Source organism: Dipodomys spectabilis, unplaced genomic scaffold (assembly GCF_019054845.1).
Source record: "Dipodomys spectabilis isolate Male_0828 unplaced genomic scaffold, ASM1905484v1 ptg000095l, whole genome shotgun sequence".
NCBI classification, from domain to species: Eukaryota; Metazoa; Chordata; class Mammalia; order Rodentia; family Heteromyidae; genus Dipodomys; species Dipodomys spectabilis.
The window spans coordinates 47,914,526-47,942,061 of NW_024870772.1; the positions used below are offsets into that span (position 1 = coordinate 47,914,526).

At 38.3% G+C, this 27,536-nt stretch overlaps 1 protein-coding gene across 1 annotated transcript in view; it reads left to right on the top strand.

The window, feature by feature from the left end:
• The window catches only part of Lekr1 (leucine, glutamate and lysine rich 1), a 103,338-nt gene that overhangs the window by 2,539 nt on the left and 73,263 nt on the right, over positions 1-27,536 (top strand). Inside the window, exons 2-3 of the mRNA XM_042685660.1 lie at positions 1,642-1,727; positions 16,110-16,324. Coding sequence (XP_042541594.1) covers positions 1,680-1,727; positions 16,110-16,324 — 263 coding nt within the window. The 5' untranslated portion in view covers positions 1,642-1,679. The remainder of the gene's footprint in view (positions 1-1,641; positions 1,728-16,109; positions 16,325-27,536) is intronic.

Sequence of the window (27,536 nt, forward strand, 5' to 3'; positions counted from 1 at the left end):
TTTGCTTATTATTTTACTCACTATTCCTTCCATCTGTACCCTTATGGGGAAGGTTTGCTTCTTTCTTTCTTTTTTTTCCTTTTCTTTTTAAACATGCATTAGTTGGGGCTGGGAAGGTGGCTCAGTGGTAGTGTGCTTGGCTTGCTGCATGAGGCCCTGGGTTAGATTCCTCAGCACCACATAAGCAGAAAAAAAAGCCGGAAGTGCTGCAGCTCAAGTGGTAGAGCTCTCACCTTGAGCTGAAGAGCTGAGCGACAGCGCCCAGGTCCAGAGTTCAGGCCCCACAACCAACCACAACAACAACAACAACAACAAAACGAAATAAAGAAAAGAAAAGAAAAAAGAAAAAACATGCATTAGTTGTACAAAGGGGTTTCGTGACATTTCCACTCTGTAACTGTAACCTCACCCTTTCTATCACTCTCCATACCTCCTTCCCCTTCATACAACAATTTCAACATGTTTTATTTTCTTATTAATTTCAACAAGTTCTGTTTTCATGCATGCAAAGAAACTACTTGGACCATAATCATCCTTTGTGGCTTATAAAAGTAGTGATATACTTTTATGTTGAATTATGTTCATTAGAAAAGGAAAAGCTGTTCATATTATTTGCATAACATTATATATAGGTGTTCATATTAGATAAAGTTGACACTTGGTTTCTCATGTTTTAATGACTCAAGTTTATTTCTTGCATGTTATATTTGATCTTGTAACTATACTTCATCATTTAAAATAGTATTGATCCCACAATTGCTCTTACCATCTTGTCAGACTACTCTGTAGATTTTCAGGATAAAATTGTGTGTGTGTGTGTGTGTATGTATTCCAGAGCTTGAACTCATGATGTGGGTGCTGTCTTTGAGCTTTTCTGCTCAAGGCTGGAGCTCTGCCACTTGAGCCACACCTCCATTTTCAGCTTTTTATTGGTTAATTAGCATAGACTCTCATAGACTTTCCTGCCTGGGATGACATTGAACTGCAATCCTGTGATTTCAGCCTCCTGAGAAGCTCAGATGACAGGGGTGAGCCACCCATGCCTACCTAATGTGATTTTTTTTTTTTTTTGAGGTCCAAGGGCTTAAACTCAGGGCCCAGGTGCTGTTCCTGAGCTGCTTTTGCTCAAGGCTAATGCTCTACCACTTGAGCCACAGCACCACTTCTGGCTTTTTCTGAGTAGTTTGTTGGAGATAAAAGGCTCAATGGACTTTCTTTATGTGGGTGTCATCCAAGTGTGACCCTCAGATCTCAGTTTCCTAAGTAGATAGGATTACAGGTTGAGTCACTGGTGTCCAGCATGTGTTGACTTTTTAAAAATAGATGCGGAAATAATTGAATTTGTTTAGAATTTCACAGTAATTTTGTATTTGCAAAACTAATAGTAAACCACCATAGTAATTACCATTAGTCTGTACTGTTCTAACAAAATAGAAAATACTGCATATAATTCATCAATCTCTAAGTCTTTCCTTTTCCACTGGCTGAATTGAGGAAACCAACATGGGACCCTTAACACTGAGTTGATGAACATGTTGTAAACCTTAGTGCTGTTCTTCCTCAAATGCTAAGACTTTATAGATCATCTTAACTTGAATTTTTAAAATTTTAGTTCTAATCATTGTCCTCACTGTTTTTTAGAATATTTTGTGTTGAAGCTCTGAATATTTTTGGGAGTTATGGACCGTCACATTCCCATGCATGCTTTACCTGAAGAAATCCAAAAGGTGAGAGGTTGTATTGCATTATCACAGGATGGCACCGGGGCCAGTGCAGCAGTTAGATAACTCTTAAGGTGTATGAGAATGAATTTAGAGACTTTATATTTATTTTGATCACATACTCTGCAATGAATGCATCATTACAATGGGCAGAATGGTAGAAATTAATTTACGATGAAAAATCTTCATATATAGTAAATAAACAGTTGTTAAAAATGTCTCTTTGAAAATAATTTACTTGAATTGTGAGTTAAAATATCAAACCTTTGCTGTCATTAACCATCTGGGCTTTTCAGTAAAAGTACCACGTCGATTCTTTTTAACTTGAGGTAGGAGGAAGGAATCCAGGACCGCACACATGCACCATGAGCACTGAGCCACACTCTGCCCTACAGCCAATTCTTAATGAACCACCAGTGCATTGCATTTTAATTGAAAATTACAGTCAACTCTCAGTCGGGCTTTTGTCCACTGTGCATATTGCTGTGGGCTGCTTAATAGCTTTTTTCATGTCATTGATTTACCTTGACACCTATTCACACTGCCTGTCCTCCAGATTTATGTAAACTTCAACCTGGCAGGAATTGTAAGGAAACTCTAATTACCAGAAAAGACGCTTTTACTAGCTGTACAAAAAGATTTCAATTCAATCTGCCAGTTTATGAGTACAATGCATCTTGATCAATGTCACCCTTCCATCCTTCTCTCCCAATCTCTCCCACCCCACCACTGCCCTCAAGTTACCTGGTTCCATGTTCACGTATGTACATTGAGTATGTATTATGACTGTATTTGCCCACTTTTCCTCTTTCCATTCCCCTTCCTCTTGGCCAGGTCCTCCCTCTCCTGACCACACTGTTTCAGCTTCCTAGTATTCAGTCTTAGTATTCATGTTGTTCAGAGAAGTTCCACCATTGGAATCTGCCCCTGCACATACCACACTTTAGTCAGTTTGTGTGTACATGCAGATGGCCTTGTATATGGCAGAAAAGGTATTTTAAAATCAGTATATCTAATTCTCTTTACCTTAAGATAAATGTTAGTTGTAAAATAGTGAGCACAGAGAGAGCTCAGCTATGCTTTCACTTACCTCAAAATGATGCTCATATGCACTGAAGATATAGAATGGCTTTCTTTCAGTCTGACCTGAGTTCCTGCCATGTTTTAGCCTATGTACAGATGAAATATGAATGATGATACAGATGAAGTAAGGCAAAAAGAAAGACATGCACTAGAAATGATACCTATACTTCAGATCCTAATTAACCTGCCAAGCCATACAAGGCCTCCACAAGACTGTGGATCAGAGGGTGAGAATGGAGAGGTGGAGGTAGAGCCCTAGATACCAGGAAGGTCAAGAGACTGCTTTAGGCAGAGGTGGAGCTGGATATTTCTATAGATAGAGGTCAAGTTGTCCTAGGTCAAAGAAACTGGGCTTCCTGGTTAAAAAAAAGTGGGCCAAGCTAGAGATTTGAACTGCTTTAATTATATTTTTATTTTTTGTTTTGGGGTTTTCTTTGCTGGTCCTGGGGCTTGAGCTCAGCCTGGACACTGTCCCTGAGCCTCTAGCACTTTACTGTAAGGTCCGTTCCTGGATGGTGAGCAGACCCCGCCCAGTGCCTGCGTTACCTAGGCAACTGGGACACCTGGAAGAGGTCACATCTGCATGCTGAGGTCACATCTGAATTTGATGTGGCCAAACCTCCCCCCCCTACTCTAGATAAGGCCTAACCCAGAGCCAAACGCCCTCTTTGCCAGCCGTATGGAGTGCCAACCTGGCCTGGTCCCAGCAGGTCTACTGAATAAACCTACCTCTTACCTGAATACCACATGTATGGTGCTGTTCTTACTCAGCTACTTCTTTTTATAAACCTAACATAAATTAAACCTAACATTTACCACTTGAGCCACAGTGCCACTTCTGGCTTTTTCTGAGTAGTTTATTGGAGATAAGAGTCTCATGGACTTTCCTGCCCAGGCTGGCTTCACATCATGATCCTCAGATCTCAGCCTACTGAATAGCTAGATTACAGGTATGAGCTACCAGTGCCTGGCTTGCTGCAATATTTTGAGTACATAAAACATGTATTTATTTTTATAAGGCATTTATGGAGCTGGTTTTCTCATGTCTGAGGTACTTAGAAGTAAATTGTTTAAAGCCAAGCATGTCTTTACTCTACAGTCAGGAGTTTTAAACAGGAATGACAGGAAGCTGTGCAGGCAGGGCAGACAAATGACATAAGGAAAGCTCCCCAAGTCTCCTTCATACCCCCTCCCTGCACCGTGCTGCCTAAATCTCTGGACTATTTTGCTGATAGTAGCCTTGTCTTAGAAATATTTAGAAGCCGGGCGCCGGTGGCTCATGCCTGTAATCCTAGCTACTCAGGAGGCTGAGATATGAGGATCGCGGTTCAAAGCCAGCCCGGGCAGGAGAGACCATGAGACTCCTAACTCCAATAAACCACTAGAAAACCGGAAGTGGTGCTATAGCTCAAGTGGTAGAGTGCTTGCCTTGAGCTGAAGAGCTGAGGGACAAGCGCCCAGGCCCAGAGTTCAAGCCCCACAACCGCCAAAAAAAAAAAAAAGAAATATTTAGAGAAGTGCAGTTTTGTGCTTTTTCAGACCTTAGTTAAGGTCACTTATTCAAAAATATTTGTGTTGTACATTTTTCTAGGTACTTGGTTATAAAACAGTTATATGTCTATGCATCCTACAGCTTTTAGAAAAGCAGTTTAAAAAGGGGTTTTCATACATATCTTCCTTCCTGTATTTATCTACATTGTCTGTAGTTTACATTGTTTAATTGCCTAGTGCTTGGCAGTATATCTATTTTATCCATTGCATAAATTACAGAATCATGTTAACTGATCTGATATATAGGTTGAACATCCCAAATCTCACATCTAAAATGTTCTGAGATGTGAAAGATTTTTCAATGTCAAGATGGTATGACATGAAAATTTCACACCACACCACAAAACTTGAGGCATTGCTTGACTATTGTGTAAAATTATATTCCAGCTATTGTAAAAGGCATATTTCAAACATAAGTGAAGTTTGTGTTTAGACTTGGATTCCCATCAGCAAGATGTCTCCATATGTGTGTATATTTGCAAGTATTCCCAAATCTGAAGTTTCTGAAATCACAAATAGTTATGTTTTCTGGCATTCACATGAGGGAAAATTAGCAGAGCCCTTTCTTAAGATGAAGAAAAAGGGATCTTTATTTTCATAATGACTTGGAAAATGTGCTCCATTTCTTTATTGGAAGAGAAAAGACTCGAGGCAGGTAGATCAGTGTTAAGTGATGGCTCTCTCAAAGCCTTTTTTCTCTTCATTTTATCTTGTTCTTCTGTTAACTTTGTGTGCCAGAGATGCTCCTGCTGCAGCTCCTTTTCATTTTGGTATGCAGACAGGAGGGTCAGTGTAGAAATCAGACAGAAGACAGGGGAAGGGCTTTTCCTTTCTTTCTGTACTTTCTCCACATGGTAATTGTAGTAGGAAGACCCCTACTCAGACAGGCAAACCCATCTAGTCATCCGGAGTGACAGAGCCCACGGCAACAACAAAGTTGTTAACAAAGAAGCAACTTTATTGAGAAGGTTCCTACACTGACCTGTCAGGGCCACAGCACAGGCTCGGGAGCTGATACTGCGACCCCGAGTGGCCCACATACTTTGGTTTTAAAAGGCAAAATCCATGAGTTCGAGCCTGGTCACACATAGGTGACCAATAGGATTGTAACACACACAAAGGATTGTACAGTCATACCAGACCACACACACAGGTGGCCAATAGGCGGAGTTTATCATAAGCATGTGAAAAAAGGCAGGGTTTACTGTTGGAGCCAGATTACAACCTATCTGTTTCATGGGTCAGTCTTTAACTGAACAATCAAGGGTTGTTAAGGGGAGGGGGACCAGATAAATTTTTTTCATTCTGGATCTAGGCCCATCAAGGCTAAAATCCCTAAAACAAAGGCAAAGCTCAAAATGGAATCATACCAGCTTGGGCCCCATCTCAGGGTCCACTTCAGTAATGGATGGTGAATACATGTGTACATGATTCCTACACTGAACTAGCAACAAAATGAACAGTAGTAGACAGAGGCGCTTGGGAAGAAAATATGAAGAGGTGAAGATGACCTCCAAAGGCAGTGTGGAGAAAAATGATTGGTGCTTAGAAGGCCTAGATTGTTAACTCACCTTCCCCTGATCTCCTGTTTGAGCAGACCTTGTGTAGGGGAAGGGATAAGATAGTCTGACTTCCTTTCCCTGGGTTTTTTTGCTTTTTCCCAGTTTCAAACTGAGCATAGAACACATCTTAAACTTCCAATCTCCTTAAGTGGCAGAAAAATGTGCAAGAGGTCCACAGAACACGCCTGTCCTTCTTGTCTCCTTCTGGACTCGACATTTTATTCAGTGTGTACTTAAACCGTATCTCTATATCTGCATTTTCTCTTGGCAGAGCTGTTTCCTACCCTCTGATCACGTATAACCAGCAGTGTTTCTAGAATTTTCATCCAGTATTCTGCAAGCAGAATGCCACACACTGTGGTATTACAGATTAACCAAGTAATAACGGTGTCTTTTCCACTCATGAATATCAATCTGTTTTACAGACATATGGAGTCATCTTTTTAAAGAGAGCCAGTGAGCAAATTTCCTTATACTGTTCTGCTAGGGAACCCAACAGGAGGTCTAACAACAGCCACAAACAAGTGGAAAAACCAGTTACCTTACCCAAATAGGGTTGATCTGTTGTTTTTTAAAAATGGTGACAAAATGAAGACTTGTTAGAGGAGGACTTTAGCTGCAGATATTTTTTTTTATTAGCACAGGGTGAAAGCAAAATAAAGAGCAGAGTTGTTTATTTAAGCCAGAAGTGGTGAGGCAGGGTCGGGGAGCATGCTGTTCTTTCTGGGACACCAGTCCTTTCCCCAGCAGTAACAGCTCATTTTGTCCTGTTTCACTAAAGTAATTGTAGTACTTTGGAACTTTGAAATTTATTCAGAATAACAGTTTTATATTTCCAAGCACACGTTGCCATTGCCAGAAAAAATAAACTTAATTTCCCAGGTCATTTTGGGCCACTGTGGCTAGGTTGAGATTTTATGTGAGAAAAAGGAAAAAAAGAAAATGGTCATGACCATAGAATCTTTGGCCTAGCCTCCCAGAAAGTAGTGATAAATTGTGTGTGTGTGTGTGTATGTGTGTGTGTGTGTGTGTGTGTGTGCGTAAGCAATTGTTTTATTTTTGCCAGTCCTGTGATCTTAGTTTATTGGAAACACAGTTTTTCCAAATATTAAAAATTTGTATTTGTCAATTTTGTAGTCAAATATATTTCTGCTGACTGGTCATAGAAGCTTATAGAATTTACTAAGTTAAGGTCTCCTAGTAGAAACAGGTATTAGAGGAAATACAGTTCAGAAATATGATACATGTATATTGTTTAATTTATGTACTATAAAGCCACCACTTCTGATATTGTTCAAAAAGTCTTGGTGAATTAATCTTTGGAATTTTAACCCCAGATTTATTTATTTTTCTTGCCTAAAGGTAAACTTCCTATTTTGAAGTAATTGTAGAATACACATGCAATTGTAAACAACAATATGGAGAGGTCCCGTATATACTATTCCCAGCTTTCCTTAGCAAGTTGCATTTGGTACAACTAAAGTCATGTCAGAATCGTGATAGGTGATAAAATCACAATACAGAGCAGTGCTTCCTCATGTTGACTTTTACAACCACATTCACCTCAACTTCTCCAGCCCTCCCTCCTGTACTCCCTCCCTCATCTGCTCTGGTCTCCAGTAATTCTGTTATTTCAGGAGTATTATATAAAGGAAATTATGCCCTGTGTGAGCTCTTGGGCTAGTTATTTTCACTCTTTGTATCAATCGTTTATTTTTATTGCTGAGTATGATTCCATGGTAAGAATGTACCCGTTTCTTTAATTATTCACTTCTTGAAGAGCATTTGGGCAATTATGTATGTAGCTGCTATAAAAATCCATTTATATGAACATACCTTTTCATTTTCCCAGGATAAATACTCAAGAGTTGAATTGCTAGGTTGTATGTAGTTGCATGCAGTTTTTAAAAGGACACTCCGTTCTTTGGAGTGGCTGTGCTGCCTGACTCTCTCCATACAATGCAGGAACACTAAGTCCACCACATCTTTACTGGCAGGAGTTGTCCCCTGTGGGTAGGAGATACCCCATGGCTTTACTTTGCATTCTCCTCATGACTATGTTGGATATCTTTTCTCGTGCTTATTTGTCATCTGTATGTCATCTTGGGTAAAATGCCTCTTGTATTACACTCGGTTTTCAGTTGGGCTTTTAAAAACTTGGGTTTTGAGAATTCTTTATATATATTTTAATACATATATATATAGATAGATAGATAGATAGATAGATACTGGCAATATATATGCATATATATGGATTAAACTTTTCCCTAGTCTGGAGCTTTAAAAAATTACCTTCACACTTGTTTGTTTTTTACAAAGTAACCATGTTTCTGATGAAGTCCAGCTTTTCAAATTTCTCATTGATATATCATACTCTAGGTTTCAAGTGTAAGAAGTCTTTGATTAAAAGTTAGAACATGAAGATTCTTCTTATTTTTCCTAATAAAAACATACTCCTGTTTTATGTTTAAGATTATGATCCATTTTGTCAAAGACCTTGAACTCAAAACAGACACTCTGAAAACATTACAGGATGGAATAGGAGAAACCCTAGGTCTCCTTGGCTCAGGCCGAAATTTTCTGAATAGAGACCCGGAAACACAACAAATCAAAGAAAGGTTGGACAAATGGGATTGCATAAGGTTGCAGAGCTTCTGCAGGGCAAATGACATAGCTAGCAAGATCAATAGAAAGCCCACAGATTGGGAGAAGATCTTTACTAGCCATACAACGGACAAGGGTCTCATATCTAAAATATACTTGGAACTCAAAAAATTAAACCCCCCAACAACAAATCCTCAAAGAAACAACTGCCCAATAAATAAGTGGGCGAAAGACTTAAAGAGAAACTTCTCTGAAGAAGAAAGAAGGATGGCCAATAGACACATGAAAAAATGTTCAACATCCCTAGCCATAAAAGAAATGCAAATCAAAACAACATTGAGATATCACCTCACTCCAGTTAGAATGGCAAAAATCAAGAACTCTAACAACAACAGATGCTGGAGGGGATGTGGACAGAAAGGAACCTTACTTCATTGTTGGTGGGAATGTAAACTTGTTCAACCACTTTGGAAAGCAGTATGGAGGTTCCTCAAAAGACTACACATAGAACTCCCCTATGACCCAGCAATCCCACTTTTGGGCATTTACCCAAATGTTTACAAACAAGACCACACTAAAGCTACCAGCACAACTATGTTTATTGCAGCATTATTTACCATAGCTAAGATATGGAACCAACCCAGATGCCCCTCAGTAGATGAATGGATCAAGAAAATGTGGTATATATACACAATGGAATTCTATGCCTCCATCAGAAAGAATGACATTTCCCCATTTGTTAGGAAATGGAAAGGCTTGGAAAAAATTATATTAAGTGAAGTAAGCCAGGCCCAAAGAAACATAGGTCCCATGGTTTCCCTTATTTGCAATATCTAGTATATGTATGAGTCAAGTGGAAAAGGTCAGATAATGTGATGTTAGGAAAACGACCCCTTAAATATGTATTTTAATGTTTTTTTTTCTTTCATGCATGTGTTTCTAACACATTTATAAGATTATTTCTTTGTTGCTTTGTATGTCCCTCCCCCACAGTGTAACCCCCGCTTTCACTATATTTGATGTCAGTATAACTTGTGGAGGAGATGGGGACAAACAAGTCGTTTAAGGATTCAGGTGGACCTGTTGCAACAATGAGAAGTACAAAATGTCATGTCAAAAACGAGCTTTACAATGTCGGTGTGGGGGGGGGGGAGGGGGGAAGGATTGGGTGGGGGGGAGGGGGGAGGCTGGGAAGGGAGGTGAAGGGTAAACAAAGGAGGAGGCTGCAATGCTTGGTAAGAAATGTATGCATTATCCTGCCCATGTAATTGTAACCCCTCTGTACAGTATGTTCTCAAATAAAATAAAATAAAATTAAAATAAAAAGATTATGATCCATTTTGAATATATATTTGTATAAAGTGTGAGGTTTAGGTTTAGGTTCCTTTTTTTCTTTCCTTAAGCTGTGACTGCTCAGTTATTGAAAAGGCTTTTTCCCTCATTGAATTGCTTTGCATCTTTGTAGAGGGCCAATTTTGGCCAATTTTTCTAGCTTGTCTATTCTATGCCATTGTTTTATGTGTTGTTCCTTCCACTGTTACAGTGTTCATGAGTGTAGAAATACAGTGTATCTGGAAATTAGGAAGACTGACTCTTCTTGCTTTGTTTTTAAGGATTGCTTTAACTTTTCTAGCTCCCTTGGCGTTCCATATAAATTCAAGAAGAATCTTGTCTATATCCATGAAGCATGTTGCTAGGATTTTAGGAGGAATTGAATTATCCAATATGTCAATTAGGGCAAATTAATATCTTTACTATCTTCCATCTTCTAAACCATAAATATAATATGTCTTTGTATTTATTTAGATCTTCTTCAGCTTATTTCATCAACACTTTGTAGTTTTCAGCATATAAATCTTATTCAGGTTTTTGTTAAATCTATGCCTATGTCTACATATTTTACTTTTAACACTATGCACTAGTCCTTTTCACTTTAGTTACTTTTTACATATTGTCTTCTGTTTTTTGCCAGGCCCAGCAGGAGGACTTCAGTCCTCCTACAATGTCTTCTACATAGCTGGATTACAGATATAAATTAACACATCAAGCTTGTTTGTTGAGATCTCCCTGATATTTGCCCAGACTGGACAAATCCTCCTGATTCTCCACATGTCTCCTAATCTCTGCCTCCCAAATATCCGAGCTTAGAGATGTGAATCACAACACTAGAGCCTTCAAATTGATTTTTAAATTGTAGTGGAGCAAGTTGACTGGTAGTCTTGTGAAATAGTTAACTGGTTGCATGACTAATGCAGGTTTCACTCTCCTTTCTCAAAAAGTCTCTGCCAATTTGAATGAAATTTGTTGATTAGACACTCATTGTTTTGAGTAAAGGCCTTTTAAAAAATGCAAATCCTTTCTGGGCTGGGGGCGAGGCTCAAGTGGCACTTGTCTAGCATGTGCTAGGCCCTGGGTTCAATCCCCAGCACTGTACCAAAATGAAACATACCAAAACAAAACACAAAGTTAGTGCAGTTGGCCCATGCCTGTACTCCAACAACTCAGGAGGCTGAGATATGAGGATTTCAGTTAGAAGCCAGCCAGGGCAGGAAAGACCCTGAGACTCTTAAAAAGCTAGAAGTGTATCTGTGGCTAATGTGATAAGAGCACTATCCCTGAGCAAAAGAAAACCTCAGAACACTCAGGCCCTGAGTTCAGGCTCCAGGACCAGCACACAAAAACAAAACAAACAGCCTCTTAATATTATATTTTCTGTTGTTGTTACTCTTAATTTTATGGATTGTTTGTGTGTTAGAGAAAAGGAGAGGCCTCAGACTGTAGCAGAAGGGCACTGGGTGCCTTTGCAGTTGAAGGGCAGCCAGGAGTTCCAACAGGGATCTGAAGCCGGCTTGAATGTATTATGTTTACATGATTTTAATATGAACCATTGTAATATCAAATGCATTGGGAGTTTACATGACTTTAATGTGAATCACTGTAATTTTTAGGAGTACAAGCAGTACCCTTGGGAAGTTTGCTTATAATTTATTTCTAAATGGTCCTACATTTCTTAATAGACTGTGTGTTCCCCGAAGTAGGTGTTGCAGATAGCAAAGCATCCTGACGCTGATGGCCCTTTTGTCAAGGATGAAAGCATGGCACCATTTTACCTTCTGTAAGCGCAAGCTAGAAGAATAGAGCCACACATGGTTCACAAGAAACCAGATAACTTATACTTGCTTCATTTGGAAGCATAATTGCAGTATTTCATATCTTCTCAAGTTTCGCAGAAATATCCTAAGTAATTAGCCTGTTACAGACACAAAGCATTTGAAAAGATTATTTTTCCTTCTGTAACAATTTTGTTACAGAAAATTGTTTTCCATTTAAAAGCAGTAAAAATTTTGGTGCTGTATGTTTGCTTAGCACAGCTCCTTCAGAGATTCAGGTTTTACTAGGTAAAGTCAAGATAGTTCTCTAGTGGGCCTGTTATTTTGTAATTGTATTATTTTCCTTCCTAAGTAATCATGACTATCATGCTTTTCTTTGCTGAGCTTCTAGAAAATCTCTAAAATATATTGCTTTGCTTACTTCAGCTTTTATTCCTTTCATTGCTATGATGAATGTTATTTATTCTCATAGTTTTCACACTATGGAGTTTGTATTATTTCCACTTTGTACATAGAGCTGCAAATATACTCTATCCATCAGAAGTTGTCATTAAAGGTAGGACATTTTTCCTAGAGCAGGACATTAACTGTGATTAATTAGTAGAAGTTAAGGATGAATGCCTTGGAGTAAGCAATATAATTTTCAAATGGACAAGAAGGAACCAAACTCAAGATGGGCAAAGGGGTTGAGGAAAATACCATCTGCTCTGAATTAGTCTAGGTTTCTTGACCTGGGTGAATTATTTTCCTGAGGACTGATAGCATCTTTGGATGGGATCACAGAGCCCCTCATTGGTTACTGAGAGCTGGTCCAGAGTGGAGGATGCACACATGCCATTCCAAGTAGGAGGAAGATGCCCGTTAATTATATCCAGTGAGCTTAATTTTACTTCCTAAGGAGATTGCAGAGTACTTTATTAAAGGGTGGTTTATAAAGCATATCAAAAAAAAACAATAACTCTTAGACCAATTTTATAGTATTCAGAAGCAGCATATGAGCCTCCCCATTTCATTTTTTGTAGAGTTAGTGGATCAAGGAATTAAATTAGGAGTCAAATCTCTGGATTTTGGGAAGAAAATAATTATGTTTGTCATAAATTACTGAGGGAAGTATGAATAACTAGGCTGTCTGTGCTGATAACTGGATGTCTGGGTACTTTCATAATCAGATATATATGAAATGTACTGACTAAAGGACCAGCATCAACCAGTGTGGTATGACACAGAATCGTGTTCTGTCACTGCCAACATTGAAAATCAGAGAGTTGAATAAAATGATCCTCAAAGAGCAAATTAAAAAAAAACCTACAAAGCTTAGAGTCTTTTGGATGCTAAAGTCAATGACTAAGGCTGAATCTGAGATACATATGTAGTATATATCTTTCTTACACGGTTGAGTATTATATAGATAATATACACCAGTATTTGAGCCTTAGTGATAGAAGATATGTATTTTCATTCTCAGTTCTGTACTTGGTCTGAAGAGCCAAATGCTCCCAGCATAGAATGGGAAGTACTAATTTCCAGGAAGAAGTAGCTGAAGGGAGATGAAAAAGAACTAGAAAATGGGTCTGATCCCAAAAGACAGTGATGGCTTCTATAATGGGTAGTCAGTTGTGTGACCACACAGAGCAGCTTATTCTCAATGAGGAGATGATGGGTGCAGTTTAATGATACATAGGTTTTCTGTGTTTGTTTTTGTGCCATTCAGTCTGACCATGAACTCTGTAAGTTCAGCAGCGCATGCATCTGGGGAGTTTTGTTTACCTGGATATGTTCCATGACCAGAGTCTACCTCTAAACCTTACAGTTCAACTTTACCACCTGCATTCTGAAACATGTACAGGAGAAACTCTGCACCCTTCCTGGGCCACCAAACTTATGTCCAGCCCCACTGCTTGGCTTGGCCACACCTGCCACCTCTATCATTGTAATATTGGAATGGCACACATTGCTTCTTTGAAGTGACATCTTTCAGATACTAGGTAGCTTTTCAGATATGCATACCCTTGATGGCTTGAGCTGTTTCTTGGGTTCTTAAAAGTGAACACACATACTTGGAACCTTTTGACTTGCATGATTTTGTTGAAGTTTCTGGGTCAAAAGAGTAGGGATCCATTCTTACAGGTCACAGCAGCCTCTTAGAGAAAGAGCTCTCTATTGTTTTGTTAAGCAGGGGCCTTATTTAACATAAAAGCCATAACAGTATATAAAGTAACAGCATATATGTTCTACAAATTTTAAAGAACAATGTATTCAGTTTGTTTTAGGGCCTAGTAAGCACCAGGCACTAATAACACGATGACATGCTAGACTAAGGGAAGTTTATGTTTTAGTAAGCTCAAACACACTAAACTATGCAGATCTACCCATCCTTTGAAGCAGGAACCAGATCAGAGCAAATGATCTAGAATGAGAAATAAAGGTAACACCCTGGAAAACAGCTAGAGGAATTGTATGGACAAGAGAAAACAGAACATTCCTGAGAACTGTCTTCAAATCTCAGGAAGGTCTGTGTGAGAGAGACTGGGGCTTGGGCTATTTTGGGAGGCAGATTGATGTAGGCATTTCCTGAGAGACGAAACTGGAAGAGGATGGGACAGGCTGCCTTGCAAAGTATTTTCCCATCCTTTGGGATATTACAAAAGTTGCTGGGCAGCCTGCTAAGCTTGAACTGGGTTACCTTAACTTGATGGTTTATAAATCTATAAATTTGATATCATCAGCAGTTAGAGGATCAATAGAGTCATTCATGATTTGTATTATGGCTTTTAATTTGATGTTTATTCTATAAAATCGATTATTAGTTTCTCCCAATCAATACTTGTGTAAAGGCAGATATGGTGGTTCCTTTACTGGAGCAGTTTCTGTAGTATCAAGGGAGGTGGCATTAAGAATTTAGCAAGGTATGGATGGCTCATGCTTATAATCCTAGCTGCTCAGGGGGCTGAGATCTGAGGATCACAGCCCAGACAGGAAGTCTTTGAGACTGTCTCCAGTTTGCCACCTAAAAGCCAGAATTGGAGCTGTGATTCACAAGACTAGAGAACTCACCTAGAGAAAAAAAGCTCATGAATAGTACCCAGGCCCTAAGTTCAAGCCCCAGGATGGGTACAAGACAGAAAAAAAGAATAAAGGCAGAGGAAAGAAAGGAAGGAAGGAAGAGAAAGGGAGTAAAGAAGAGTAAAGAAAAGACTGGGCGCCTATGGCTCACGCCTGTAATCCTAGCTACTCGGGAGACAAAGATGGGAGGATCACTATTTAGGCTATGTGGTTGAAAGCCCATCTTACAGATAGATTCTGAGTGTCATCCCAGCTCTGAGGTAAGCAGAAGCAGAAGAGTCCCAGTGCAGGCTGGTCAGGACATAACATGAGACCTTAGTTAGAAAATAAGGCAAGAGGGCTAAGAGTATATATAGCTCACGTGCTCAGGTGCCTACCTAACAGCACATAGCCAGACGTTGTCATGCATATCTGTAATTCTAGCACTTGGTTGGCAGAGGCAGAAGGATTGTGGGTTCAAAGATCCTGTTTAAAAAAAAAAAAAAGCAAAAGAATAAATACTTTTAACTAATCCAAGGGTTGATCCAGTTTGGTGCCTGGGGCAAATATTTCATGAAGCTGTCTCTCATCCTTTGTGAGAAGCAAAAGAAGCAGAGGCTACTTGAGGCTATTTTTACTTGACACAGAAAAAAGCCGTTTCTTTCCCGACTCCTGAAATTTCATTTTCCCCTGGTCTTTTGCTGGCAGGGCCTCAGGCACACTTTATCTGAAGGAAGTAAGAGGATTTAGCCAATGTACACATGGTAGATTGAATATAATATAAACGATTAAAGTCATAGGCACTGGTTTAGAGGTTTAGTCTCAACATTTAGTCTCATCTTTCAGCTGGTTATTGAACACCAGTAGTCTCCATGTCAGTCTGTGAGTACCATGGACCCCACTGGAGGGAGAGATCTGATCAAGGGAGAAGAGATTACATTCAAAATACTTTTTGTACTTGTGGGTTTATGACAGAATACTAAATCCTATAAAAATCATAAAATATTGAAACTGAAGAACTTCAAGTTCATTTGGTTCAATGCCATAATTTTATAAATGAGAAAAATAGGATCTGAAAAGAGCCGAAAGGCATGACCAGACTCACAGGGGAATTGGCCATGACAGGCCAGAGACTTCTAGTACTGTGGAAAACTCATCTTAGTACAACAATCGTAAAGATGTTTTTACCATTTTTTACTTAAATTTATGGAACCTATCTGAAGTGTAAATCCCTCTGAGGAATACTACAGAGACATAATTGCTCTAAGAGAACTGTTTCTAGTTCCAAGAGTTTGTGCCAGAGTCAATATGGTAAAAAGACAGATGGGGACTCTTACCTGTGGCACAACCCTCTGTACCTGACCAGCATAGGCTACCGTCATATCTTCAGCTAAATTAAAAGCAGCCTATCAGTAAACGTGTGTTCTGTTTCCTAGATGTCTCCTGAAGAGAAAGTTTGCAAGTACTGCGGAGTCAGCTATCTAATTCTACATGAATTTAAGGCCATGGAAGAAAGACTGAAAGCAATGGAGAAGAAGGTGGAGTTTTACCAAGCAAGTGTAGACCGGGAAAAGAGACTTCAAGAAAACCTCCAATTGCTCAGTCAAGACTTTGCCCAGTGTAAAATTGAAAATGAATCCAAAACTAAAAGGTTAGAGGATGTTTTTCTCTTTTCTCTCTTATTTAGTTTGAAAGAAAAGGACAGAAAATAGATTTTGAATGTTTTTCTAGAATGTTCCTATCTCAAGCATATATTTTTTTAGTTGAATACATTTGCTCATAATTATGAGTGTCCAAGAGTAACTATCAATATAATTTATAGTTTCCTTTTGAGACTCCCAAATAACTAGAAAACAATTGACTAAGTATATACATATATAAGTTATACTTATTTTTTCATATTTTGAAAAGGATACCAAGACATTAAAAAGGCTGTAGGATTCTAAATAATTGGAGTTGGAATAACTCTGTTGTTGTTGTTGCTGCTGCTGCTGCTGCTGCTGCCACTGCCACTCTTTGGGGCTTGAACTCAGAGGCTAAGCTCTTTCCCTGAGCTTTTTTGCTCAAGGCTACTGTTCTATCACTGAGTCACAGTTTCACTTCCAGGTTTTTGGTAGTTAATTGGAGATAAGAAATTCAGGGACTTTCTTGCCTCTACTGGCTTTGAACTGTGATTCTCAGATCTCAGCCTCCTATGGAACTAGGATTACAGGCATGAGCCAATGGCACCCAGAGAAATTGAAATAAAATTTAAAAATGAGTTCCTAATGCTGTAGAATCTGCCTAAGATAATTTAATTAGCTTGTGTGGATACTTAATGTGAGAGTTCCTTATGTTTTATTCTCTTCCTTATGAATGAAAGTTTCTTGATTTAAAGTATCTACAATTGATATTAGCAACTCTTAAGTTAATCAGCTTAGTGAATATCACGTCTTTGGGAAAATACCTACTTTTTAACCCCTTAGGACAAAGTACTTCTATAAAGTTTTATGATAACATATACATAGATATTTATAGTTTACACATAGGTTATTGTATAATTTGTTTATATAATTTATTGTATAAATTTATCATATCATTACATTATCAATTAAAACAAGATATTTCTTCTTAATCAAGAACATTTTGCTATAGTTTCTTCAATTTCAAATCTGAATAATAAAATACAATATTTTAGTTGAGAAATTTTTAAAATTTGAAATATTCAGCTTAAAAATGTTAATTTAGAGGATTTCTGCTTGTTAGGAATTCTTTTTCCAGTGTTACCCACATTTTCTTTAGTAATATTTTGTATTCTCAGCCCAATGCCAGTGGTTCATGCTTGTAATCCTAGCTATTCAGGAGGTTAAGGATCATGGTTTGAAGACAAGTTGGACAGACAAATCCAAGAGACTTTTATCTCTACTTAGCCAGAAAAATGCTGGATTGGATGCGTGGCTCAAATGACAGCACTCATCTGTGAGTGACAAAGCTGAGCGAGAGTGTGAGGCTCTAAGTTCCAGCCTCAGTATCAGCACAAAAGACAAAACAATTTATTTCTACAAGTTATACATCAGCACATGAAGTAAGAAAAGCATACAGAGGGCTGGGAAGGTGGCTCAGTGGTAGAGCACTTGCCTTGCATGCTCGAGGCCCTGGGTACGATTCCTCAGCACCACATAAGAAAAAAGCCGGAAGTGGCGCTGTGGCTCAAGTGGTAGAGTGCTAGCCTTGAGCTGAAGAGCTGAGGGACAGCGCCCAGGCCCAGAGTTCAGGCCCCACGACCGGACCCAAAAAAAAAAAAAAAAAAGAAAAGCATACAGAATAAAAGATAAGAACATCCCTAGATGATCTGCTGATTACATTCTCACTGGAAGTAAAACAGCTCTTCATGGTTTGGTGGTATATCTTTCTAAGTATTTTATTGTATCTTTACCTTTATAACAGATATATCTCTATTTATTATATACATTTCGGCATGAATGCCTTGTTCTGTGACTTCTTCTACTTACTTGTATATTCTGGAGATTGTCCAGTTTTCACCCTGCCATTGATGCACCAACACTTTCCTTATTACATCTTATACAACATACCTTCCCATTGTTCTTTCCAGAATTGTTTTTTTCTTTTTGTTGGCCGTGGAACTTTAACTCAGCATTTATATTACTTCAAGTTTTATTATTGCATAGAGGAGTTGTATTTATATTCATTTAATATGTTTCTCATAAGATAAGTTTATAGATTTAAAGTTGCTGCAAGAAAGCACATGCCAATTTAAAGTTTCAGTGAATATTTTACCAATTATCCATTGAGAAGATGTGTCTGTTACAATTGGCCAGTAGTTTTTGAAGTGGCTATTTTTCTACATTTTGTTAATATTGACATATTCTTAATTTTTCTGAATCTCTTGAGTGAAAACAAAAACATTATCTCATGGTTATCTAATTTGGTTGTTTTTACCAATGAAGCTAAACATTTTTTCATATTTATTAGACAATATATTTCTTCTCATATCTATATCTATCTATATAAGATGTTCACTTTTCTATTTGCTTATTTGAGGTCCTATTGGGTATTATGTTTTATTTTTAGGAGTTCTTAATATAATATTGACTTTCTACTTTGTATCTGTTAGTGTTTCCTAATGGTTGCTTGTTTTTTTACCTTGTTTATTTTATTTTTGGCAATACTGGGGTTTGAACTTAGGACCTTGTGCTTGAGCCACACTTCTTCTTATTCTTTTATTAACCCCTTTTAAAATTACTTACCTTATGTCAAATTTTGGCCAGACAGGGTTTTGCATTATGTTCTTTTGTTTGTAAACAACAGAAACGGTAATACTAACCTTGACACAAAAAGGAATTTATTAGAAGTGCATAGATTGATAGCTCACTGAAAGACTTTGAGAAGGACAGGAAACAGCACTTGTTGGGGACCTGGGCCATCTCCTTAGAGTGAATTAGCTCCCCTTTGTTTCTTCATCCTTCCCTTCAAGCCTGAAGTCCTAGAAGAAAGTCTTAATGGCTTCTTTTGATTACATGACCACTCAACTCCCACTTTGTTAGCCTTATAAAAGGGAGAACCCTGTTTAACAATTCTGAGAAGAGTTTGTACACAGAAGGAAACTTGTTTACTAAAAGAAAAGCTTGACTGTTGTCATCAGAAGGGGGAATAGATTTAGTAAAGTAAAAACAAAAGCATATTTCACAGTTCGGTATCACCTCAGAGGCAGATTTATAATTTCATGCTTTTTGTTGCTTTCCAAATGTCTGGATTGTTATTCAGTATTTTTTATCAGGTACTTCACCATTTCCCCCCAGATTTGCAATGCCACCTGCTCGTTTCCAGCTTGAGTCTGGGCCCTGTGTTCCGTGCCATTGCGTCTGGGCCCTGCATTCTGTGGCATTGGCTCAGCATCATACTTTGACACTCTTCCTCATCCCCTCTGCCCCTTCCCAAACCAGTCTCAATGAGCTTCACTGTCAAGTGGACTGGCTTGTAATAAATGCTTTCTTACTGTGATACTATTTTCCTATAAATCCTTCCTTAAATATATTCACATGAGTTTACATTATGGTATGCCATAAATTAAAGGTTAGTATACACATAAAGTTATTATGATACAAATGCCTTTTCTCTGCAACACTAATCACCCATATTAGTGGTGGGAGGCAAAATTATTAACTTGCTACTATTTTAGCATAGATTTTTGCACCTTTGTTCACTGGTCAAGCTGCTATGTAGTGTTTTTTTTTTTTTTTTAATGGTATAAAGACTGGCTTTCTAGGGGTGTAGCTTAAGAGGCAGAGTACTTGTCAAGGCCCTAAATTCATTTCCCAGTACTGCTTAAATAAATACATAAATTCCACTCTCACAGTAAGTTAAGAAGCCTTTCACTTTTTATGTGCAGCAGGCACTCTGAATAGCATCGTAGTTGCTGTTTCTTGCGGTTTTAGTAGATCTTTATAGAAAATGTCTGGTGTCTTTTTAGGGTGGTAGAATTTCAATGATCCATTTTGTTTTCTCTCTAATTATTGCTTTATTTGTGGATTTTTATTCCTTCTTGATTTCAAAGTTTACTGGTTTCAGCAAATGATATTTTCCTATGCAATTAATAATATCACTTGGCATTTCAAATTTCTTGTTATTTAGTAATATGTGGTTTCTCCTTATTTGAAAGTTCACCTTCTGTGTTTGTTCGATTCCCTCTCTTTTCCTTGGGTAGATTAGTTGCATTTGAAAAAGAGCTGAGGGACAAGGAGGGAGGCAGAGAAGGAGAGGAACATTTTGCCAAGGAGAGTAACAGATTGTCTATTTTGTTGGCCCTTTCAGATAACCAGATTTGGTTTCAATAATCAAATCTGTTTCTTTTCTGTTTGTTTTCTAGTTTGTTAACTTATTATCCTGTTTATATCTGTTTCTTATCTTTTCAGTTTTTAGTTTTCTTGCTAGTTGCTTGAGTTGAAGTCTTGATTAATTTGTTTTCAGCTTCTTTCAAATAAATGCAGTTTAAACTATCATGTTTTCCTGTGGTGACAAGTTTGTTGTGTTGGCAGTGGCTGCACTGCAGACCTTTGTATAATAGAATTTTGTTTTCATTTACTGATAAATAAGATGAAAGTTCAGTTTTTCTTTTTAAAGAAATACTTTGTCTTTCTTGACTTTTCAGCTTTTGACATACAATTATATCTCACCTAAGAAATACCTGGAAGCATGTTTTAATATTTCTAAAAGATGACATTTTAGCTATTCTTTTGCATTCTTCTATGGATAGAGGAACTAACTCTTAAGTTCTTTGGGAGAACTTAAAGAATTTAATTAATAGTCATTTTTTAGTAATATCCCATGCTATTTTAAAAGATAAATATTCTTTGTTTTATTGATATAACTTTTCAGTAGATATATTAAATTATACTGGTTAATTGTGTTTATTAAAGATCTGTAGTTCTGTTTTATTACTTTCACTGAAGATAGTGGCATCTTATAATTCATACTTCCATATGATGCTGAGTGTCTTTTCATATGCTTACCCTCTCTATATCTTCTTTGGTGGGGCAAAGCACAAATAAGGAAGGTTGTAGCCCAGAACAGCTGTGCATAAATTGAAACCCTGCATCAAAAGTAACCAAAGGATCTGGGTACTGGTGGCTTATACCTATACCCCTAGCTTCTTAAGAAGCTGAGATCTGAGGATCCCAGTTCAAAGCCAACCTAGGCTGGAAAGTCCATTAGACTCTTAACCTCTAAGAAACTACTCAAAAAAAAGAAAAAGCCAGAAGTAGGGCTGTGGTTTAAGTAGTAGAGTTCTAGCCTTGAGTAAAAAAGAAGCTCAGGGACAGTGCCCAGTCCCTGAGTTCAAGCCCAGGACCAGCATGCATATAGACACACACACATACACACAAAGTAACCAATGGGAAAAGGGCATTGGTAGCTTGTCTCACATGGTAGAGCATCTACCTAGCAAGTGTATAGTCCCTGAATTTAAAATCCCTAAGTACTGGGGAAAAACAAAAAGGCCAACATTAAGACCATTCTACTTGGTGAGTCTAACGTACACTTACCACCCAAGCTTCTGTTTTTTTCTGCTTTTGGATTTGGCACGGAAGTGGGGCAGTCATGTTAACAATGATGAGAAAACTAGATTTCAAGTCATCCAGCCTTTATAGAACAAAGAACTGATGTAGAACTGTCATTCTCACGGGGCAGGCCTGCTTCCTAGGGAACTGTTTCAGACCTCAGGGGACTTTTCAAAGCCTCACAATCCCCTTGAAGGACTAGTTCTCACACTGTCGCTTGAGAGCAAAGTGAGATTCTTTGCAGCAAAATGAAAACTGTTACTGATTGAAGTGAGGTTGGTACCATTGTAGAAAAGCACTTATTCTAGTTCAGGTTGCTGAAAAATGGCTCCAGTAGACACAGAGCTATTGATAAATAATTTAAACCCAGAGTTGATACCATATTTTTATTCTAGATAATTTGTTATATTGAGGTTAGCACTGTGCATCGCACTCTAGGAGCTTAAACAAGTTTTATTCCTATCATATAGTTGTAAGACCAGCAAATCCTTTTGCTTCATTTTCTCCCCACATCAACTCTAGATTGTGCTTCAGAAAGAAGTCCTTAGTTATAGTATGCTGTTTTCCTGTATTCTTCCTCTCCGTGGACACGTGCAAACAATAAATAGAACTTGACAGATGGTTTTATGATTGGTATAAACAATGTTTACATGGGTTTCCTTGTTACTAGATCACACAAGGTGATACAGATTAGTATTTATTCAGCAGTATTGATAGACATGTACACATACATATCTTTTATTGCTAGTATAACTTTGAAAGCCCTTCTATCATTATGTTATTGCTATAGCAACATGGTTACCAAAATAAGATATATTTCTTCTGCCTTGTCTTTTGTTTGTTTGTTTGTTTGTTGTGGGGCTTGAACTCTGGGCTTGGGCGCTGTCCCTCAGTTCTTCAGCTCAAGGCAAGTGCTCTACCACTTGAGCCACAGTGCCACTTCCAGCTTTCTAGTGGTTTATTGGAGATAAGAATCTCACGGACTTTCCTGCCCAGGCTGGCTTTGAACCACAATCCTCAGATCTCAGCCGCCTGAGTAGCTAGGATTACAGGTGTGAGCCACTGGCACCGGGCTTGCCTTGTCTTTTTAAAGGCACTACCCAACATTTTAATCAGCAATGTAGCATTCTAATTCTTCATTACTCTTTGAATTTATCCTTCCACCTTCAGTTTTCCAAAATTGATACTAGTTATGATTATGACAAATAACAGAATTTTTATTAGGCAAAACCTAACTCATTGTAAGAATCAGCAGGTAATGCAGCATGTAATGATATGCTATGTACTGTATAGTTCTGGAATCCTGTGTCTTTGTGCCTTGATTTCTTCATCTGTAGAATGGTCAGAGAATAAGTGGCCATCTTGAATTGAAACCCTTGTACAATTATTTGAAGATATTTAATTAATTAAAATATCAATTAAAAAAGAATGGTCAGAGAGAAAAGGTACTTGGTAGGAGTGATCTATTCATTCCTCAGTGCCTAGAGGAGTTTTCTGAAGCCTTTCTTCTTTTTCCTTTTCATGTTTTCACTGAGGTGTGTGCTGCCCTCTAGGTACTGTCACATTGCCTCCTACCTTCAATACCTAATGATTGGAAGCCCAAGCCAAGTCCTTGGGCTTAGGAAATGCCAGCTCACCAAAGGAATTCTACTGCAGGAATTTTAAACTGCCTAGCCTAACTTTGATGAGGCTCACCAAAAAGAATTCTAGTGCAACTGGAATTTTAAACTGCCTAGCCTAACTTTGATGAGGCTATGATTTCTGCATTGAGGAGTAGAGATTATGGTGAAAGCAGAACTTTAGAAAATAATTATGACTTATTTACTAGATCTCCCTTTCTTTCAAAAATTGGTATAAAGTGGTATAAAATGATGAAGTAAAATTAACAGGTGAAGGAGAAGACAGGTAGGTATTGGACAAAATCCAAGAAACCAAGGCTAGAGGTATGGTTAAAGTGGTAGTGTACCTGCTGTGGACAAAAAAGCCAGAGGACAGGCTGTGCATGTTTTTAGGTCTTGCATTTCTTCAGAACTCTCCAGACCTTCATTCAGTCTGAGGCTTCTTCCAGCTCCGATCTAAGCTTCTCTTCCTTTCCATGTCAGCCTAATTGAATACGTTAGACCCAATGCCTTCGTTTTCTCATCCTTCAGTTTCTGGTAACGTGTCTCTACTCATCTTCATTTCAATGAGAATATTGTAATTCAGGTTACCAGTTACTTAGGCACCACTGAATTAAAACAGACTCTAGTTCCTTGTCTTTCTTAACTTCCATCTGAAGAACCCCTATGTCTGTGATATGTTATCATCCTCTGGTTTTAGGGGGATAAGGGGATGTGGTCTCCTATGGATATTGTTGATTTTCATCATCCTCCCCCGACCTCTCTGTTTCCTGCTGTACACGGAGTAGCGAGGACCTGGGAAAGTTACTGTAGTGCTGAACTCTTTGCCTCAGTATTCCAGGCTGAAGGTGAGCCTAAGAACACTGTCAACATTCAGAGTTATTGTGAGTAGTAGATGCAGTTATAGGAGGTTTACAGCTATGTAACTTTAATAAAATTTGAGATTACTTACAAAAAATTGTAATTATGGTTATTAGCTATCTTGGGTATCAGCTCGATTCTTCCTATTTGATCATCTTCCCCCATGAGTATCTCTTGGATCCATACAGCCATATCTGCTATTCTCTTTTTGGATATCTACTACGGTCTCCCGATGCCCATTTCTGGCCCATCCTTTGTCTCCTGTGATCCCATCCAAGTACTTACCCATCATTGCACTCCCTGGCTTTTCCTGCTTAGGGTTCCTGTTATCCTTGGAGTACAGTACAAAACCCCCTGTGCTATGAGAGTCTTTTGATATCTGGCCATCTGTCTTCCTAGCCTCACTCTTGGTCACAATCGTCTCAGACTTCTCTTCAGTTCCTCACTCTTCTCTGGCCTTTCAAATGCTTCGTATCTTCTGCCTGCAACTTTCTTCCCTCTCCCATCTTTTCTCTACCTCCTTTTTCAGGTTTGGCTGAGATAGAAGACCCCAGAGAAGCCATTTTGCCAACCCTGGTGGGTTTCCATGACATTCTTTGTTCTTTCATGTGGTGTTAAGTATAACTACACGTTTGCCCTTTACATTCCTGGCTATATTGTAACTTCCGTGAAAATCAGTCGTATTCTTTGCTTCATCTATGCCTAGCACCTAACACAGTTGTCTAGCACATAATAATGCTCCAAAATACTTCATGAATTGATTTATTTATGAGCAGAAATGAAAAGCATGTAATGGCCTCCTATGTTTGAATAATTCTCCATTGTCTGGTTTTGTGGGCAGTTCATCTGACAGTACATCCCTGTAATAGCTGAAAAGGCCAGACACCCACTGCCCCAGCCTCCTTTGCAATTAAGGCTGACTTTACTGTGAAGAGTCTGTCAAATGAGATGAAAATGAAGCTCTCCAGGGATTTCTGAGGAAGTTTGCATTACCTCTCCTTTTGTTGCATCACCCTTCTTCTCCCCAAGGTTCAGAGTTGAGATTAGAGAGAGACTGGCCATTTTGCAACAAGAAAGACAGGAGTAACCTGGTTCCCCACCACCAGCCCTGAAATACCTATCTAGCTGTGTTACATGAGAATACATAGCCGCTATATGATCGATGTCCTGTGCTCTGGTTTCTGTTATGTGCAGCCAGGTGCAACCCCTGATACACACACTTACTGCCTAAGTAATTTATTTGTACCTGATGTGTGCTGTTCTGTGATCAAGGGTTAGTAGGTGATTGATGGGTGGATGTACAATAAACAGTATATGTATTATAAACTACTGGGAAAGAGACCATATCTCTTATTTTTCTCTCAGACCTAACTCTTTCACCCTGAACACTGTCCTGTATATGGCAGGTATGTGATGAATGCTGATTGATAATGATACTGTTAATTGAGGCTTGAAGGGAACATTTCATTAAGGAAGACTCTGAATTATACGTTCAATTTAGTTCTAAAAATGAAATCCCTTAAGAGAGAAACCTTTGGACTCTCATAACTTAGGGAGACTCAAGAACATTTGAGTCAATCTGTGCTATATTACTGTCTCGAAAACCAAGTATCTTTATAAAAGAATTAAGGATATATCTTGAAAATGTCCTTTTGAATGGTATTTAAACAAAATTTTATTAAATGAAAGGATACCAGATAGTATAATTCTCTACAGAAATAAGCTCATGATAAGTAAGATGAACACAAAATTTATAGACCAAATTTGGAACTAGAGTAAAAGTGGGTGCTATCAATGCTGATAAATATATGTGCAATAGGTTTAAATTGGAACTCTACTAGGACTTATATCTAAGTGTGTGTGTGACAGTCCCAAGGCTTGAGCTCAGAGCTTCACACTCTTGCTCAGATTTCTTGCTCATGGCTAGTGCTCTACCACTTGGAATATGCTTCCAGTTCAACCTTTTGGTAGCTAATTGGACAGAGAGTTATGTAGTCTTGTACATAGAGTTGTTCTACCTACAGGGATTTTGAACCACAATCCTTATATCTTAGCCTCCTGAGCAGCTAGGATTACAGGCGTGAGCCATTAGTGCCCAGCAACTCATCTTTATATGTCAAAAGATTATAATTTTGACATAGATATGAGTTTGTATGAAGAAGAAGCCATAATCATTTACTACAGCATATAAATGTCCCCTCTCCCCAAATGCCCATTTCATTTTTTTCCTTGTGTTTATTTTAAACTTTCAAGCTCCTCTTTTTTTCATTGCTACCTCCTGTTCACAACCTCAGTTCACAATGATGTGATACCATGTAGCACTTACATTTTAAAACAGTTTAGCAGTTGAATATGTGCTTCCTTGTTTTGTCTTTCTGTTGGTGTATGTCATTCTTTTTTAATATGCCAGAGTCTTTAAGAACAGAAACTGTTTTTATTTTCCCTTGGATCAACCACAGGATCTAGCATGACAATGGGCACATGTTGATATTTGCTAATTTTCTAAATGATTGAAACATGGTGTGTATCATGAGGTCAAGATTTTAAAATCATATCTCATTTTGATTTTACCCATATGCAAAATAAGATTGTTTACCTCTTGGAAGGAACTGAAGCTTCTGCCTTATTCTGTATTTTAAATGATTTCAATGTCAAGAAACAGAAACTGTATTTCTTGCTGTCCTCTCTCTTTTCTATTAGTACAAATGCATGTGTGCATATAGGTGGCCCTATGCCATGATTTGCATCATGATGCTAGCTTTTACGAGACCTCTAGGCTGTTCAGTTCTGTTCTCAGCATACAGCCTCACTTACACTAAATCTACTAATATTTGTACTCAGATAAATATTTGGATGACTATCTCTGAAAGGTATTTCTTGCTTTGCCTCAATGTGGTTCCAGATAGATAACAATGACTAGAAAGTGTATCAAGCAACTATAATTTTAAAAGATTGAATCCTAATAACTTCCTGGAATTTTTATTCCATTTTTCTATTAATGTAGGTGGATTTTGTCACCTGCATTTATTATTGGGGTTTTATCACTGTGTGTCCTCAGAGGTGGAAGGATGTATTTTACCTGCTGCCAGCCAGGAGGTAGCCAGTGGAATGCCATGCCAGACAGGCAGGGAGATGCACTCTGGGAGCGAGGAGAAGGTCCTTGCAAGAGTTGGTGGGGTAGGAGGAAAGAAGCAGGGAAATACATATTTAAACGTGAGATTTCAGTCCTCAAACTCAGAGGAGGAACTGAAATTTTACTTTGTAGTCATTCTCCATTTTGAAAAACATTTTCAAAGCTTTTGTTTTCTTCTTCAGGCCTTTGTGTTTA